The sequence below is a fragment of the Anopheles maculipalpis genome, chromosome 2RL, assembly GCF_943734695.1.
Source record: "Anopheles maculipalpis chromosome 2RL, idAnoMacuDA_375_x, whole genome shotgun sequence".
Lineage (NCBI taxonomy): Eukaryota > Metazoa > Arthropoda > Insecta > Diptera > Culicidae > Anopheles > Anopheles maculipalpis.
In genome coordinates this window covers 87,460,330-87,480,455 of record NC_064871.1, presented here as the reverse complement: position 1 = coordinate 87,480,455, position 20,126 = coordinate 87,460,330, and the positions used below count along the sequence as shown (strand labels likewise).

The 20,126-nt window shown below is 39.5% G+C and overlaps 3 protein-coding genes across 5 annotated transcripts in view; 2 read left to right on the top strand and 1 right to left on the bottom strand.

The window, feature by feature from the left end:
• Positions 1-20,126, bottom strand: part of LOC126568306 (mitogen-activated protein kinase p38b-like) — a 643,298-nt gene that overhangs the window by 75,287 nt on the left and 547,885 nt on the right. The gene's annotated exons all lie outside the window — the stretch shown is intronic.
• Positions 1-20,126, top strand: part of LOC126568491 (ras-related protein Ral-a) — a 337,581-nt gene that overhangs the window by 199,227 nt on the left and 118,228 nt on the right. The gene's annotated exons all lie outside the window — the stretch shown is intronic.
• Positions 1,592-18,128, top strand: LOC126568505 (allatotropins-like). Its single transcript, XM_050224993.1, has 3 exons — positions 1,592-1,618; positions 17,485-17,891; positions 17,966-18,128. The coding sequence occupies exons 1-3, from the start codon at positions 1,613-1,615 to the stop codon at positions 18,126-18,128; spliced, it is 576 nt and encodes a 191-aa protein (XP_050080950.1). The 5' UTR covers positions 1,592-1,612.

Here is a 20,126-nt window from a genome sequence, read left to right as displayed (position 1 = left end):
GTGGAAAAATGTGACTGAATTTGAAAATGTTTTAATGAAAGTGTAGCTTGAAATGTGTTGGGCTAAAGAGCTAAATTTTGTTGGGGAACACGGCTTAACTTCAAAGACAAACATTAGCTGGAAAGAGAAGAAACTAAAAACTATTTGTGAATCGTTTCAAAAATTCAAAAACAGATGGAAAAACCGATTTTCATCTGTGCGCCTAAATGTAGGCAAACGAGTGTTTCAACTTAGTACAACGAACTTGCCGTGTCCTTTCTTCAGTTAATGTAGTCGAATTTCTTTTTAAATATTTGTGATATTTGTGTGCATTTTTACATGCATTTACATGTGTGATTTTTGTACCTTAATCCTCCCAAAACAAGGACACGCTCGACATCCATATGTATGATTGTCGTTTAACGGTGACGCTTTCTTCGTGAGATGTAAGAATAGATTGTCAAATGCAAACGACAAGCTTCAAAAGGGGGTGCTTTTTTTCGAAGAAAAGAACACATTTTTCTACAATGTATCGTGCAGTTGACCATTGTTCTAGCAAGTGGCTGACGCCATGGGTGCCTTTCAAATTTAAATACACTTTCCTCCCGTGTTGTAACGATCCGCTTCCTTCACATGAAAGGAAGGACTTAATAGACGCTCGCGCGTGCTGCTGTGCTGTGATGTGCAACGGTGCACTCTTCCGCTTCCGTGATCAGAAACAATTGAAATTATCTTCTTGCGTGAAGAATTGATGCAACAGTGGGCACTAAAGTGACGCTGTTGCACTTTCTGCCGAGGAAAACAAGCGGAAAAGTCTTGTGAAGCTAGAAAAAAGCCAAAAGATCATCGAAGAATGATGGAAACAAAAATAACGGGAAGGACGTTAGTGGCCATTTTGATAGTTTCCGGTGCGCAACACATCACACCGACACGTATGATAATGAAGTGCTGCCCGGATGGATCGTAGGCGTGCATGATGATGATGCTCTATTGCACAAGATCATCGTGGGCGACCTTTTTTTGCAAGAACAAATGTTTCCGCCCGTCTTTGTTTTGCTCTTCTGTTTTGTTCGCCCGTTATGCAGTGCGAAGAAGTGTGTTGCACAATTTATGAAACAAACTCATGAATAAAATTCACATTCTAATCCCTTCACGAAGGGGTCATATTTATTTGGTTTCGTGGTGTCGGTACTACACACATTTTGAATAATTTATTGTTTTTATAATATTAGACGCTATATTTTTTATCCTCAATACTAGATTTACTTTGCAGGCAATACAAATGTTATAAAAAAGCTTCCAAAACGGCCTAATAATTACAATACAGCAAAAAAGTGAATAATCTTTGGATATAGTTCAGGTGAACAAATAGAAAAAAGTGACTAACATCTAAAAAACAAATTGAAAACTTTTGCTTGCTCGTAAGACTAACTTAAACTCGGTGAATTTACTAACGATACGTTGGTGAAGAAACATAGGAAAAATCTAAACGACAACCGTCAACGCACTCAAGGTGTAACGCTCCCCATCTATAATCTTTTGATCGGACGAACCACTTGCGTGCAGACTGCAGACCACACCGAACAGAAGAAAAACTAACCCTCACAGGCACAATTTCAACCACAAACACCAAATGGAGGTAAGCATTCGAACGTAATCGGTCATTGTTCAATTAGACCCACGGCGATCTACCGTTCGTCATACCATGGTTGATTTATTACACGTTGTGGGAATTTAGAATCCGCATGCTTGGATGAAGATGTTACATGAAAAGTTTACACAGGAAGTAAGCATCGGGACGGATTACCTGGTCTGCATAAAAACGAGCATTGTTCAAATCTGATAAGATGAACGATTCGATTCAGGATTTACAACCGTAAAAAACCGTTTTTTTTCCTCTCCCTATCCTAATTGAATGATGTATGGTGAGGTATAGTTAGTGAACATGGAAATGTTTTCCCTTTTTTATGATTAATGCTTGCTTCTAGCGACGGATAGTGCTCTTATCCATATTCAAATGGTTAGAATTGACAAATAGTGGCATGGTGAAGTTTGTTTGCCTACATTTAGGCGCGTTTTCTTATTTGGGCATTTCTTTCGATTTTTTATTTTAATTAAACTTTTAAAACTATTAAGATAACTTGATAAAAAATGTACACATTCTTTTACTAACCAATTTCATCCCTTTTTGTTTGGTTAAATGTAAATAAAAGAATACATACGCAATGCAATCATTTTGATAAAAGGAAAACAACATTTATTTAAATGCGTTTCACCGTAAACCTCAAGTCTTGGGTTTGAGAAGCAAAACAAAAACAAAAAACCACAGCACAAATTAATAGAGTCAATAAAATGCAATAATCAAGAGAACGAGGCCACTTCCTTCCCGAGCAAAAGAAAGCCAGCTGCGCTGCACTTTGCACGCTGCAGCAAAACTTTTCACTCCACTCCGTTTGGGAAGTCCACAGAAGTGGAGCCGGAAATGTGGAGCAAAATAAGATAAACGTCTAGTCTTTTGTTGTTTTTTTCCCGCCCACTTTTGGAACACACTCCACAAACAACTGAAGCGAAAGCGGAAATCATTTGTTTTCCATTCGACTCATGGGCATGGGGCAAAAGTTTCGGTTGCTCTACTGGTAGTTAGAGGTAGGTAGTAGAACGGAAACTAGAAAACAAAAAGCTTGCAAAGTGTAAACAAACTTATGCTAACTTTATGCTTTGCGTTTTGATTTTGACTATCAGCAATGCGCTTAAACCATGGGCATGAGACAGTGAGCGCGCAACAGTTGGCTGTAATAAAAAGAATTTTGTTTGCAAAAGGTGCATCAGCAAAAGCGGCAACTTTCGCACAGCCAAATGGAAAACGCAAGAGATAGTCATTACATTTGCATGCAACAAAAAAGGAAGGATCTGGTGACAAATGAGCAATTTTTGCTCCTCTGTTTCAATGTCATGGAGCACGAAAGGGCTTTATATTGTGTTGCATTTTAGTATTTTCTCTCCCCTTGCTGTAGAAGATAATCCCACACAATGAATCGATTTTGTTCTAACAGAACGCGATGGCTCCGGTTTTCATTATGAGTGCCGAGCAAGCATTGTTTAGAGATTTTCTAGTACAAAAAATGCCATACAGACAAATTGCTATCGTTTATTTCGATTCAATGCATTAAATATTTTTTCCTGTAATTTATTTTAACCTGTGAATAGTAAAAACTGATGGAAAAATGGCCAGGAAATGAATGATTTTGTTGAACGACTATCAAGCAAAATATGAAAACGCCTAAAAGTATGCAATTGGACTAAATTATACGAGTACTCATTCATCAGAAATTGTAAAACTTTTACACCGACCAGTTTTATCACAATGGAAGACATTTTACACTGCTCCATCCTCTTAAAATAACATCCAACAATGGTTCTTTAACAGCGTGGTACGTGTACTTGCCAGTTTTGAGCAATTGTTTAAAAATGTATGTAAAATTTTTGGCCCGTGCATCGCCCGCGGCCGTTGGGCCGACTCATCTCCGGTTTACATTATGCGTCACCGTGATCAAAAACATGCCTTCAACTCTGCCCCAAAAACCCCTGTTTATAGGCAATACGGTAAGCAAAGCAAAACTTAGTACACAAACACGCGATTAAATTGTTTACTTTAGCAGTTTTAAAATAATAAAAAATCATTCAAATGTAGCAGCTTTTTAATGCACCGGCAATAGCTTTCCGCTGCTTTTAAATTAAATTACATTTAGAAAATTCATTCCACTCACTATGTTTTACCTTGCCCAGAGTTGCTTTACTTGCCGCTCGGGCAAGTTCCATAAGGCACACGCAAAAACAAAGCCACCTCATTTGTGTACTCCTTCCGTAAAGTGGGTCACAAATTTTGCGACAACAAAAAACCATTGCTTCGGTAGCATTCAACAGGCAAGCTGTCAGAACAATCGCATTAACCTGAAACCTCGAGATGTCGTTTAATGGCGACGGACGATTTGCGGCACCATTTTTCCTTTCTCCCAGGGGGGAAAAAGGAATACAACGAAACAAATGCGTAGGTTAAATACAACCGATTGGTAGAGAGAGGAAGAGGTTATCACAGTACTTTGGCTAAATACTGACCTTCCACCCGAGAACTTCTCCGGAACTTGGGGAATACAGCAACACACACAATGAGATATGTTTTTCTGTCCCTGGCCGTGTTGTGCAGATGCTTCGTAATTCCGGAATGTCTGAGTGAAAAGATTTTGTGAATGTTGTCTACCAAAAGCAACAAAGCTATCATCAAGCTAGCTGGATGATTCTTGCACCTTGAGGACCGTGTCCCATTTTCTTTTACCTTCGGTTCGTTTGGGCATGGGTTGAAGCACTGGTTTCCTTTCTTCTGCACGCTGCCCAACGGTTCTACGGTTGCGTAGGTTGACGATGGAGTTATGGGTCAGGGCAGAGTAGAAATAACTATTAGCACAAATTTAGGAAACAGTTTTAAATTAATTAATCAACCAATTCGAAGCATTCCCAGAAGCTACGAGATCTATTTCCACCTTGCTGCTCATTCTAAACCGTCCCAGTACACACACTCTCTCTCTCGAATGCGGATACGGAGGAAACTTGGCCCCTGAACCCTGAAGCACTTTCGACCTACGCTGTACCGAAACTGCTTCATTCGATGGGGTGAAATTTCTAGCACAAATTAAGAACATGCGGTTAAGCCCGGCGGAGAGCATCATAAGGCGCATCGATACTAGCGGACGGGATTTGATCGGTTAAAGATTGACCGCGACCGGAATATTCGTCTACATACATCGTATGTGCACGTACACACGCACAGATTCGATCAATTAAATCATCACAGCCGCAGCCAGCAGCTGCGGTGGTACGCGGGCCACTTCGGTCCTTAAATAACAGCACCGCCGTTCCATTTATTTGCACTTAATTTACCCCAAAAAGCCACCGTTTGCTGGAACCACGAAACAGAAATTCATTGCCGTCCCTTGGAGGAACGGTTCCTTTGAAAGGGTAGATTGCCGGGTGAGTTGGGTGGACACCCCATGGCGGTTTTCTAATCCCAAAACACGGTCCGGGTGAAGCATCTTTTTAGACGTCGTTTGCATAATTGAAATCGGGGCCAATAATTGCATTCATTCGTGAGATTCATGCTGGTTCATTTAATAAATTTGTGTGAATAGCGTGAGCGAGAGAGGGATTCAGCATAATTGGCAAGTGATTTAATTGATGTCAAATCGTTTGCTTGTCTTTATGAAGAAATGGCTGAAATGGTAAGGTAACAATTTTTCGAAAGGTCTCTTTTTCTGAGGAAAATCTTTTGCTTTATTTCTATAAATATAAGTGTTTGAAATGGCACTAGTATTGCAGCATTATTCAACCTAATTTTCGGAAGTAGATATTTATTTATTAAATATACACTGAAATCTACTTCAAAAGTTGACCCTAGACGGCAGTAAAAAGAATTATTGCATACATTTAGGCTCTCAAAAACAACCGATTTACAACCCATAAGAACAAACTTAACAATATTATAATTTTGTTGTAAACGATATCACCCAAGCTTCGATTCTTCTTTTATTCATTAAGCCAAGTTTAAGATTTCACACTGTAAACGAGTAATGTATTCTGCGCTAAAACCAATTCTCAGCACACTTTTTCGATTCCAAATCACAGCTGAAAGTGAATTCTACTAACCTTACCTGTTGCTATTGCTTACGGAGTCACAAAAAGGGGGAAGAAAACTAAAATCAAACATGACATCAGCCGCGGCCCATCGCAGGAACGTTGATCAAAAGAGCGCTTTTTTGGCATGATTGCGAAAACGGTTCGATTAGATACAGATAGAAGCGATAAAACCATCCACAATTGACAGACAGTGGCACCCGAACACAATCAAGCCCACGAGCAAACAAGTGCAGTGTCCTGCCGTGGTAAGCAATGTGGTAAGGATAGCAATGAGCTCAATGCTCAATACAGCCCTTTTTTGGTTGCCGTCCCACGTTTGGTACACACCTAAAAATAGGATTTCGTTTCTGCACCGGTACAAGAATGGTGTGACTTTAGGCGTTTGGTTACCTGCTAAAGCTAGCCGATGGAAACCTTTTTGTTATTTAAAAGTAAAAAATAGCACGAATACAATTTTAAAGCATGCAATAAGTTTATTCTTGAAAACTCGCCCTTTAAAGTATGTAATAGGCTTATTTTTGAAAATAAATAATAAAATCTATTGTTACTATTTGCAAATATCTCCCACACTATGGTCAGGTCACAGGTCAGTAAAATTGCTCAGTTTTAGGCGTTGCGAGGGAAAAAATAATTCCGGGAAACGTACTTTCATTTTGCGCCGAACAAAACTTAATGAAAAGCTTCCAATAGAGAGTAGTTTTAGCTTAAAACATTGTCAGAAAGGTATTTAACTATCCCTAGCTTCACTCATTATTCGTGAAGCCTTTTCTGTAGAATAATAAAAATCGTATTCGCTCGTATTTCCAGTAGAGTGTTTTAGCAGTTCATCATAAACCATCCTTCAACGAAGCCAATGTACAGACGTTGAGTAATTTATAAATTTTCTATTGATGATGATATTTCAAGAAAATTAACCTCGGTGCCACCACATCTACTAATCTTCTCTCCCAAAAATAGCTATCACTTACTGTGCCCGGTGTCTTACGAAACATTTCGTTTCTATGTTCTGTTTTTTTTTTTTTTTGTCACTTCTGTTGATAACGGATCGGATCTAAAAACAACTACAAAACACACATGGAGAAAGTGAAAGTTTGCTAGAAAATTTAATTCCCCCATAAACACCAAACCGTGTGCAAACCGATCGATCATGTGACTTGTTGTGGGATTCGCTGTTTATCAACGGATGGATGAAGTTGATACAAATGCTAGAAAAATATTTTTCTAACCACCCGTATCGGTGAAGTGGTTGTGCTTTTAACAGTTTTTTTTTCTACTCTCAGCTACGTAAAGCATGACATGATTGAATCTAGACAGCTAGAGGCGTTTTCACGCAATCGTTGTGTGAACAAATAAAAATAAAACACGAGGTCAGCTCGACAAAATACTGGGTACTGAAATTTTCAACAGATAAGAGCCTAGCGTGACAGCATGCATCAACAACACAATCACCTAAACAATCAGCACGATACACGAGAACAATTTTTTTGTAAAGCTACTTTATATATTTACGAAATGAAAATATTTCGTTCTTCAAAAATCGTCCTTGAAAACGTTCTTGAAAAGCCGATATAATGCTTTTACTTAGCTCCCAGGAGTCGTTATGAAGCATAAATGCTTCTGTGAGGAGAATAATTAATAATATTGTTCTCCTATCTAATTCCCATTAGCATGTAGAAACACTGAGGCAGCATACACAAACACACACTCCATCATAGGGGGGGGGGGGGGGGGGGGTTTCTTATCTGTTGTTCATTAGATATCCTTCCGCTCATAAATCTTGCATGGTTGAAATTATTACTCTGAATCAATACACAAGCCTTGGGTTCCTCTTTTCCTTTGAAAATACGGATTACACTCTAACGTTTCTTAGTGCGATGGTACATAAACCCCACATGTATGCAATCCGCAATACATACCTTTTATTACCAAGTACTTTGAGGTGTTTAAAAGCTCATTGCGTTCGTCCGAGGTCTACGTTTAGCCTATACGTTTCAATTATTAACAATAATTAGCAAGAGATTAAAATTTTAACCTCTCATAAAGGGTATGGTTTTGTGTCCGTTTAATTATCCCCTTTGCACACTAGTCGAAGAAGACTCCTTCAGTGCCCTGTTAGAGGCTGTTTGTTTAAGTACCGGACTTATGGACTTAACACACGACTTTGGATGTCTTCGGTCGTCGGTAAACTGGTGGGTTACGATTCATCCACAAGGTCAAACCTCGTACCGGTGTGTCTACAAAACGAACCATAAATCATCGTTAGCATAGGGTGGCACCATCCTCGGTCACACCCCAACGCTCTACCTTGTTCAAATACTGATCTACCGTTTAATACCTGACCGTGTAGATCCATCGTCTAATCATTCGTTAGCTCATTTCGATTCAACAGTGACCATCTGCACTGTGTGGGCAACGGGAGCATTGGTTACAGTAAACGTTTGCTTGACTCACGTTTCAACTTTGGAAACTAATTCATTGCCTTCGTTTGGACGAACACGCTTTTGAAATAATGAAAGTGATTAAAAAGCAAGAAACGTTTAGATTCGTGGTGGAAGAAAAGCCATATGAGGTGTGTAAAAGGAGGCAAGTGTAACTGGTTACGTGGTTTAGTCAAAAAGCATTAGAAAAACAAGAACTTCTTAATGATTTTTTTAAAATTTTATATTTGCAGTAGCAACCTTACATTAAACTACAATTTAGCTAACTAAATTTTACTTATATGACAGTACGGCACAAGCAGTCATACTTAAAATAAATAAATAAACTTAACTCATACGTAAAAAAGTTATACCTTAGTCTTGTTATAGCGAAAGGTCATGAGAGATGAAGAAACAAGAATTTAAACTCGCCTATTACTGCGAATTCGAAGCCTCTGATGGCTTCAGCTGTGCTATCAGTATTTTTGCTATAAAATAAAAATGATACAGAACAAATGATACGCAAAAAATTACATTGAAGATTGAAGACAAATAAAGCAAGCTTGTCATAGAATGATTCGAAACTGAATTTTTCTTCAATTTTGGTTCCGAATCTCCAGACAGATTACATGTTAATCTCTAATCGTTCAATGGAATTTTCAAAATATTCCTCAATATCAGCTATAATCGAAACGGTACCCGCTTTTCAATGAAATTCGCTCGTCAGCAAAATATTAATTGTTTTCCAACGCATCAGCGACACAAGCACACACGATACATGAACGGAATGTGTAAAATCAGCATTCAGCTATAGCTAGCTAGGAATTATAAAAAATCATCGATTAATCAATCACTCTATGAAAAGACCTGACGAGGGTGAAAATTTTGCCATGAAAATATTCACAACAAGACGCGGTAAAACGAATCATAAGCCTCATTATCCAGAACAAATTTCATTGTGCTGCTGTTGAACACGAAAGACGCTGTTTTTTGTGGCTTTTTTAGATGAAGAAAACGATTTTTATTGCAATGAAAGCGTGTTTTAGCATCATTACTATCTAAACCAAGCTCCGGGCAGGGTTTTTTCATTAAACATCTAAAAACAGCATCAATCTTTTAATACCCAACTTGTCAACGTACACTCTCAGCCGCTGAACGAAATCCACGCCTCGACTCAACACACGCATGCAAACACACGTGCTTCATCTTTGCAGCACAAACGCAAGGGCTCATGGTTCACTTCACTCTAATATCAACGACTATCATAAATACCTGTGGCTTGTTGGCTAACTTGGACTGGACCGGACCGGACTCCTATGTGTACGATGTCCGCAAGTTTCATTCTTGTCCACGTCCACACGCGTGATTCGCCCGACCCGTACTCCGTATGTCAAGTTGAAGAAAGTGCTGTCGTACGTCGAGATCTTGTACAAGTTTGCTCAACAGTTGACCGTCCAACCGTTGCAGGGGTTTGCCTGCAGGATACGCAACGTGCTGGGGTAGTCGTTTTGCACGATAAAACATTGTGGAATGAGGCAGCACTTCTAGTTTCCTTCCGGTCCAATATTAACGTACGGTACGTCACGGTATGGAAAGCTGGAGAAGTATGATGAATCGTTAAGTAGGACGACAGTTGGACATAAGTTGTGAAGCTTTGTCAGAATAAGAGACATCCAGTTTGATAAGCAAACGGCGTGCATTTAGCAAACTAGATTGTTCATAATTCATGATACTTTCCTCCCAACAACTTATCAATTCGTAAAACAAACGTAGAAGTAATCGGTTCACAGGGAGAACATAAAGATGCTGATGTCGAAGTTGGTGTAATATGACGGCACTATTACACGCTTGCTGGATGTCATCGGTTTCTACCGTATGTGATTGCGTTTGGATTTCACTTACAAAGGCACTGTCTCACTTTAATCATAATGCCCTTGCTGCTTCATGTGACTAAAATTTCAGTAGAACACACTTTTGCCTCGATTAATTGTGTACTACGGAGAAGGACTTCAAAACGAGAGAAGTTGCTTGCCTGTCTTTAGCTTCTTTTTTATGGCTTGTTTACTAAAAGTAACTTTTCATTCATTTGAAGTTACTTGAATTTAACATTTTTGTAGTAGGGTTACATAATAATTCTAATTGTAAGGAAAAAATTACTTACAACAATATTTTTCTTTCGGAAGATCGAAGGAGGCGCATGGTCGTTGATGTTTCCTAATGGAGACGCATGAAATTTTTGATGGAGGCGCATGGTGTTTTATGTTTTTTTAAATGGTTGGATAGAGCTGTAAATAAAATTGACAAATTTTAAACTAGCAAACACCAAATCAGTATGATTTTATGAAAAATATTTGCATAAAAGTTATGATTAAAATTCTGCATTTGTTTATGCATTTTTTTCATGCGAAACAAAATCAGCCGTAGTGCTTCCTCGTACACGAGCAACAACGCACAGTGCAGTTGAAGAATTCTTTCTTCTTGCTTTCATGCGCTCCCTTTCAAAATTATGTCTTAATCTACAGGCTTTTTTCCTCCCATCAACTCAAAGGCCCACCACGAGAGGTTTAGACTTGCTTTCTCGTCTCTTTGTCTTTGCCGTTGGGCAGCCTACCGCAGCACACCATAACGGGGCCTATTATAACAATTAGACGGCACTTGAGGCGATCCAGTTTTTCCGAGCTGCGAGCTGCACTGTACAAAAGGAATGAAATTTTTTTGGATGCCAGTTCTAACGGTGAACATCGAATGAAAAAAAAAAAATAAACGTACGTCAGCATGTGTTAGCATCATACTTTTCATTCATCTCGTGATAGGTGAATGGTGGATGATGGTCATGATGACCGCAGTTATAAGTAATATGACTGCCATTATGCGTTTCCAGCCACGCAATTCCCACTGGAACAGGGTAAACGTCTTGGGCAAAGGACGGAAACACTCTGAAAAAGAAAAGATATTTTCGACGAGTTACACTGAGGCCAGGTTGGTTTGCCGCGTAATGATAAAGAGCCACTCAAATCCACTCGACAGCCTCTTGTTGGCAGGAGAATAGAACCTTTAATTTCACGGGCATTGATCGTTACTTGTTGCGCTCTGGGCATGAGAAGGGTGTGTGTTGTTCTATTTTTTGTTTATGGCTGTTTCCATTCTCATTAAATGCACCAGCTCACGCATGTTGTTTGACTCGTTGTTACTGGAGAACAGAAGCAATGTGTGTTCACTTATAAACACATGAATGAAAGGTGAAAATCAAGCACGTGAAATATTAAATGATTCAATGAAAAACAAGTACAATTTGGTCTTCTGTATACTACTAAGTATGCAATCATCAAAACAAAACCTCACTATGTACCTCTTTGGACCTACTCTAGCATTCCTTTTACGGCACAAAAATCCTATCCGAAACTAACTTTTCACCTTCACTAGACCCATGCATCAAAAATACGGTGCCATGAAAGCAGGCCTCCGAACATATGGCGGAAAGATTGATTGATAATCTCCACACCAGCTGGTTGGTGGGTGATTGCTTTAAGAAGGCAGCTTTTTCGATAGGAAAAGAATGATTAAAAAAAGGATGGGATGGGCAATCTGTATATTATCTACATCCCAGACAGTGTTTAGGAAGAATGCAGAAGAGGTAAAAGAAAAAGTTCGTTCGAGAGCAACTGAACTTGACGTGTCTCAATTTGCCCCAACACATAGCAGGATAAGTTTATCAGATTCTGGGAAGGTTTCCCACCAAACTTTTCTTTGATCCATCGATAATGGAGTGCTTAACACCACCAATCAACACTATCCGGTTGAACAATTCTGTAACTGTGTCGATTGATTAAGCAGTTATGGCGCTAGGTCGTCAGAGCATCCAAAGATAGTAACACGGAATTGTCTCAGGAAAAAAAATCTACCATTTTGTTACATTCTTGCCCGACACTCTCACACACACACGCACATCTATGCAAACATAGCTTTAATGTTGACTTTACTTAAGGGATCATCAGCTCGAGTGATACCTTAGCGCGTCCGAACCACGTGATTGATCCCGCATCAATCCATGCTTGTTTGCACCACGTGTTGACACAACAAATTATGGATCTCTCACCGAGGTGGTCGATGCAATCAATCGGAAAAAACAAATGTTTACCCACCATTAGAGCGACACTTTCCCAGTGCTGGCCGTTGTCGTTCGCCTGTCGAGAGGTTAAAAAGGCCTTTTTGGAACGGAATGAGCTACTTTAACACACGTCCGGTGAGCTGACATGCTCGGCAAGCGGGCATGAAATTGCATTTTCACGTGCTCATTGTAGGTTTGCGTCCAACCGGCAACGGTAAGATTGAATGTGTAATATTTCTTTGCACAATGTTGCGTCCATCTTTATATGGAAATTCGTTTATGCGGTTTATACCCCTGTTTTTGAAGGAATAAATTTTCACCAAAATTGTTCTCCCCAGTGTCAACCGTAACATATGCATGCGCTCGATGGGAACCGTCCCGTTACATTCGTCTACGCTGGGTCACATAAAAGCAGAGGACCATCCCATTTTTGGGGAAGTTTTTTTTCCCTTCCCTATCACCATCTTATTTCCACCGCTAAAGGCGAAAGCAGTAAACGATAATTTATGACCCCCAGAACAACTGTTGCACTCAAATCCTTTTTTCCTTCCTGCTGGTTTGCTCTTTTTTCTGCCATCGTATGGGTGCACTCCTAGAAGAAGAAAATTGAATTGTGAAGAATTGCTTTTCAAAACTTTTACCACAACCATACTGCACAGTCTAGCTTTATAAAATAACGCTCCGAAACAGTTCCAAAAAACAATACTTTTACTTAACAGTTTTCTTTAAAAACAAAAGCTATCACTGCTAGTGACAGCCGCCGAAGTTACAAAAGTAAACACAATCCAAAAACCCAAACACACTGGGATTTATCTCACTCACTTTGTTTGGAGGGGGGTTGCTGAAAAACAACACGCCAAAACCACAAACTTTCGCCGTGTTTGAAACCAATTCCGAAACGGGTGTTGTAATTACGCCGAAACATTAGACGTACGATTAATCGGTTTTGGTAGAATTTTGTCAAGCGACCGAGCGCCCACCGTTTGCAATTAAAAAGTGCCGAAAGGGTGTTGTTGAGTTGGCGTCCGTGATTTGATGGATCGATATTAATCGTTATCGTTTGATTTGTGCCTCATTATTGTCGGGTAGGTACTGATGATCGTTAAATAATTACGTTCGAATAAATGTCGTTTACGATCGCATGAAAGACGAAACGATCATAGATTTTTACCAAAAGTTTATTTAATTTCTTAATTTTTAGTGCCTGCAGTATGGTTTAAATTCGGGAAAATAATTATTAGACTATTTAAATAAAGGTTGTTTTTACTTCAACTTTTTTCAAATAAGGGAGATTGTATTAGAACGTGAACTGGATTATAACTTTATAGAATCAACAATTTACGACAGAAAGAAAGGAGAAGAGAAACCCTGGCAAGAACATTTGGTAAAAGACTCGAGAAGTATTTTCTATCATTGATTATTATTTTTTACCATCTTTTTGACATATTACGGATTACAGAAGGTGCAATCTTTGGACTATACGGCGGATAGAGTCGGACATTCCATTTCAGCGTTTTTTTTTAATATTTTTTAGCCGATTTAACCGGCTTCAATTCGTACGGTAACAAATGTCCTATCTTGCGGATCACCCTGATAATTTTTAAAACGTTGGCAAATGGCTCGCTGAAAACGCCAAGTTTGTATTCCGTTTGCGAAGGATCTTCAACAAGTGTTGCTTGAAGTTCTCTATCTTCATATTTCAAGGAATATCCGGAGCTATTATTCGTCTTCAAAAGAAAACTTGTCACTTTTGAACCATTTTTTTCTTTCATGATAGAGCATGGCCATCATAAACTTCTATTAATTTACGATGACCCGCAAGAACACTTTATTCGGTCCAAATGTTGCCATTTAAGAAATTCATGGGAGCTTCTTTTCTTCCACTTCAGAAAAATGACAACAAGGGGAAAAGAAAGCTTGAAGATTATTATTGCAAAATGGCAGAAATAATTTATAGACCTGATATGAATATGTTTTATAGAGCCAAGGGCAACCACATTAATCAATCGATAACCAGCCGAGTATGGCTAGTAAGCATCCGGTAGCTAAAATCAATATTTAAAACAAAACGAGAAGTTTTAAATTCATAGTTTGGTATTATTTTCTTCTAATTAATTAACCATTTCTGAGCACACTCAAAATAAGCAGTGCATCCTTGGCTGGGATGTGGTCAGCTTTGCATACATTTAGGCGTTTTTTGCATAGTTTAACGCTTAAAATTTCTAATATGGCATCTGGCTCGCTCTTTAGCTGTCGAGAATTGAGTCAATAATATATAATGAACCGAAAATCATTACGTTTTACAAGCTATTATGTGATTGCTTCCACCAAACAAAACGAACAAGTGCATTCTCCGCACTGCATGTCAAATGCACAAACACCAAACATTCGCCAGGCAGCCACAACATGCTCAAACGGTTCACCGAGCGAGAAGAAACCTCAATCAAACTCATCGCTAGAGTTTCGGTACAACATAATTACGATGTAAGCATTGGGACGATGTGGCCACGGTACCACCGTAAAACGATTAACCTGTTCTGTCCGGTGCAGTGTGTAACGATCGAAGCCTTTGAAGGAAAACCGTTCCGGTCAGCACAAAATTAACCCATCCACCGGAAGGATGAAAAGGCCACACAGCACTTGTTGTTCCTGTTTTACCAGTTAAATAAGTTTTTCCCAAACATGTTGCTTCCTTGCCTTATCATCTCCTGGCACATGGCTTGTACGCCTTGTGTCTGTTGCTGTACTCGGGCACGCTCGGACCACGCAAGCTATCAATACCGGCACGCTGCAGTTTATGATCGACACTGCGAGAAGTGCAGTGATGATAAATATACTTGCAACCCGTCCACAAAACCCGGTTCCCGCCCCGGAGGGGTGGACCGGGAAACCTTTTTCCGGTTGGTACAAACACAGCACAAAACTTTCTCCTCGAACGCTCAATTTTGCTTGGCTGCGAAATCAATTACAGTGAGCCAAACTTTTCACCGGCTATGTGGAATGTGGCCATTTTGATACAGTCAAAGTTGGGTAGGGAAGTGGGGTGGCTGACGAGGGAATGAAGAAAACTAAAACGTATCAAACGGAGGGCGTCTATTTGTTAACGATGCTCTACTTGTATATGTGTGTGTGTGTGAGTGTATGTGGGGACTATTTTCGCATTACCAAGATATAGTATTTTCCCCACCGTATCGTATGATTAGTAAACCTTTGTTGTTGGTACGAAACACACGCACATACAAACCTTCTAGCTGTCGGTATGAAACTGAAGACGCTCGGAAAACGCTGCTATCTGTCAACTTTTGCTTCCTCCAACATTCGCTTTGATTCGTCCTGCTATAACGGGCTCGATGACGCAAAACGGATTTGGGTGGGTTTTAACAAAATTGACACACATGTAAGTGATATTTTTGAAACACCGTCAAACAACCAGCACGCTGCCGAGGGTTCTACGCTACGAGGGGTTCTTTTAACCTGCACTACGTAAGATGTTGTATGAAAAAAAAAGCTCAGAAAGGAGTATCGTAAGTATGTTAAATTAACATTCAAGCCTCAATACTGTAACGTGGCATATTTCAATCTAATCGATACGTTGGAATCAACTATCAACTCTGCTTCATATTCTGAATGCAACCTACAGAAAGCTCTCACCGTTGGCTCTATAGAGCACACGGATTAGGAAGCGAAACGTCTTTTCAACCACAACTATTCCATCCTGGATGGAATAGTACACAATTCATAAGCCAATTCAATGAACAGTAAGAGCAAGATTTGCAGTAGATTCTATCACAAAAAAATAATCTTAATAGAACATTGATTCTCACAATATGGACCACCGTTTTATGGCTAGAATATAAATTTGAGAAAAAATCCTTCCAAAACGTTTTAACGACTGTTTTTCGAAAATATTTGAAAACCATTTTATGTGCCGAGAAAAATATTTTCTGGAGGTGTAAAGAAATAGTTATTTTATATAAAATTTTTTAAAATATTTTTACAATTTTTAAATGTGTCGAAAATGTTGCTAAAAATAATTGTTTCATAATAGTTTTATTTTATACTATTTATTAGAACATAATTTAAGGTTTTCTCTTTTAGCTTTTGTTTTATTCTCCAAAAAACAAAGGTTTGCTTGGTTGTATTTAAGATTGTATGGAAGTTTTACTGAATTTTTTGACAATAAAATGTTCACAAATTGGGAAAAAACCTCCGGAGTTCTACCTAACTTGAGCCTCAAAATAATCGAAGGTGCTCATCGATTCCATCAATTTGTTGTTTATTGATCAGTTTTCAATTAGTTGGATCTATTTAAAGTTATGTTCTGTGAGCTATATAAAAAATTGTGATAAAAATAATTAAATTATTAAAAAATATAAAGGAAAACTACTTTTAGCTGATATTACCCCAACACAATCTTCAAAATGTTGCTCAAAAAACGAGAAACCACGAGAAACGAGAAACAAACGAGAAAAATCAGTACAACATTACACCAAACAATCGATATTGTCAAGCAGAAATAGCAACAAGTGTTAAAATTGTGCGAAAACTCGTTTTAAAACAATGTCCCCTTAAACGACAGCTAGCTACCGTGATGGTGACAATGATTGGGTGATTGGAAATTGATGGCTTCGGGCGTGTATCTTCCACCCCACTTCCTTCTCGCCACAAGCACATGAAAGAAGCCTAGCAGCGGTGAACCATGGCAATAAATATTTATTGATAAATTAAATTTATTGCTTCAGCGGTGCCTCTTGTTCGGGGTTGAGAAAACACACACTCGACGCACTAGTCTCGATGGTTCGTTACCGACTCAGCGGTATGATGAAGGGCGCCAAACTGTACGAGAAATTGAAACTTTTGCCCAACGCTCGCTTACGCATCTAATATATCGTTCCCAGTACCACCCCTACCTTGATGGCTTGATAAACCACGGTGGTAACGAGTGAGGTGATTGAGAATACAGATTGATTGTTTGTGATGGCATCTTGATGGCCGTTGCTTACATTGTGACACGGATGGCAGCTTTGGCTAACCTCCGATGTGAATCGGTTGTGCTTCACATTACAAAATTTTCAACTAAACCGAGATGTAGTAATTGAAACTTACACTCGTTGTGGATTCTAGTCCGTGGAACCTGTTTGTTTTAAGTCCAAGAGTTTTCCAGAATCGAGTCTCCACAGTGCTCAATACTTAATCCTAAAAAAATTGTCTTAAGTTATCATTACAACAAATCAGAATCATTTACAAATTTCTTCGCTTTCGCTTTTCCACTCTTATCCCGTACCGAACCAGATCATGAAAATGTCCATCAACAAACTGCTGCTGCTTGTAGCGCTCTCAACCGTGATGCTGTGCTGTCAAACGTCCGAGGCAGGCCCTGCCCGGCAGCTTGCCAGCCTGGCCGCTAGAGCCTCCAAGATACCCCGCTCGATACGGGCCCCGTTCCGAAACTCCGAGATGATGACGGCACGAGGCTTCGGCAAGCGTAGGGCACCGATCGGTGTAAGCTTCGGTAGCGGTCGCCCATCACACCACACCCTGTCAACTGGGGACGGTGAGAGCGTTACCTGGACCGAAGAAAAGCAGGACATTGGCAAGCTGATGGAGGATTTGGCGAGCCTCGATCAGAACGATCCACAGCAGCAGCAGCAGCAGCAATCACAGGCCCAACAATTGATTATGGGTGATCAGGAAAACAGGTATAAAAGTCAAACAAAATGAACCCACCAAAAATCGTACTGACTTCGGTATTGCATCGCATTTTCTTTCCCAGCTTCCCGTTGGAGTGGTTCGCGAACGAGATGTCTACCAATCCAACACTGGCCAAATCGATACTACAACGCTTCGTCGACACTAACCGCGATGGATTGCTCGAAACGAACGAGCTAATGCCGGGCGCCGGAGCGAACCCTAACGAGATTGCCGAGCTGTTCTAAGTCACCGAATGTCATCCTGAGTCCTGGCTGTCATCCTGTTTTGGTGGTTTTGGAGGAAATTGGCTTGAGAGCTGAGAGGCACGATGAGCGCGACACGAGACATCCAAAAAAAAACCTTTTTTCCTGGACCTTTCCGCACTGTAATCTATCATCTGAACACGAATCCACTGGAATTTTTAACCTTTCTCTACCCTACTCTTGCTTGACTATCGGTCAAATCTATCAAAATCTAAGGTTGCATACCGAGAGAGAAAAAAGTATCTTTTCACCTTCGAAGAGGATAACGCTTCTATTCAACATTTAATTCACCACGGCAATGGATCTCTTGCAATGATCACACACACACATGAATGGGCAGCTAGCACTACTTACGCTTACATACACAACAGCTAAATGTCTGAAAATGCATCCAATAAAGGCTGGGTATTGGATTTGCATTTTCTGGCGTTTGGACAGTGTGACCCCTAAGTCACTCCTTTTATCGTGTTAGTTTTTTAAGTTTGTATAAAAGTTTACCACTTAGAGTCAGCGTGCACTAGACATGGAGCAGACTTACTTTTTCGTAACGGTTTGTTAATTTTACACCATGCAAAACATTATTGCCTCCATTTTGTAGCATAGTAGAGAACGCTGTCGATGCAGTATAAGGCAGCTTACTTAAGTACATAAACAAGAGGCAATACGAACAAGAGACGTACACACGAAAGCGAAAGGCAACAACAGTGTGGTAAAAAGCAAGAAGATAGAAGAGTAAACATTTGTGAAATATAAGTAAACAACACTCAAAAACTTTAAGTAATTGGATATATGGATAAATAAAATCATAACAAAACACACAGCAACACAACAGTAACAAACTAGACTGACAGTTAACTGTCATAATTTCACCACCCATAACAGACGTGCACACAAACAAACACACAAGCAGCTGTAAAATACGAGAGAAATATATTGGTTGAACAGAAGCAACAAGCAAAGGATGATGTGATTTTTCGTTATTATTTCACCATTTTCCATTCTAACAAGTTTGCGGCTGTGGCGAAGACAGATGGCGCTGTTAATTAAGTTACCACGTTTCCAGTTACTAATTAATAATGCTTTCTAGTTGTGTTGTAAGAGTTGTTCAAAGCAGAAAACATAATAATAAAGCACGTTATAACATGGGATAAAAAAAAAACACTGGGAAATTGGTTGAGGAAATTGTCGGTTGATAAAAACGAGAGTTTGTTTGCTGCATTACAAAACTTTTGCCAACTGCTACAGGTAAGGAAAGGAAGTAAGTTTCACCTTGGCGGTGCTGCTGAAATGGGTTAGGGGTTCTTCTAGGCAAATGAAGTTTATCAACAATTTATTTGGAAAAAAGCATAGTATGTAACAATCTTTAGTATAAAGGACACTCCTCGTACTTATTTAGATATCCTCGACTATGGTTGCTGAAACTTCAGAACGACTTTCATCTTCTGGACGACTATGACAAGGAACCTAAGATATGAGACACAAATCGAGAAAATCGTGCAAGAAAATCATCCTGTAGCTATCTCGTAAATTTGGACCGAGTGACCTAAAGAACATATCCTTTATTATTCCAACTGTAGTAATGGAGCGGCGGACACAGCTGCCAGTCATCCAATGGCATCTGAAGATGGTGAGGATGAGCAATTTTCTACCTAAAGTATCTCTAGTTTCTAGTGGCGTGTTAAGTCCCACAAAGGCCCTAAGCGGTTATCACGTTGAATCCGCGATCGACAGGCGGTTGCTGACCTGGGAGAGAAGTGTTTTGTGAGTAAAAGGCCCTTGTAATCTCTACAATTAGTCATTCACATTCCTTCAACAGCTTTTAGTGGCCTCATCTTTATCTCTTTGGCTTAATATGTTGAATGTGTTCTCTTCTTCTTGACTTAACGACCTATTATTAGTACGCAACAGCCATCGAAAGTCTTACTAGCCTGGTTGATACCACGTAGTCAGTCAACTCCATTCAAGAATGTTATCTAACGC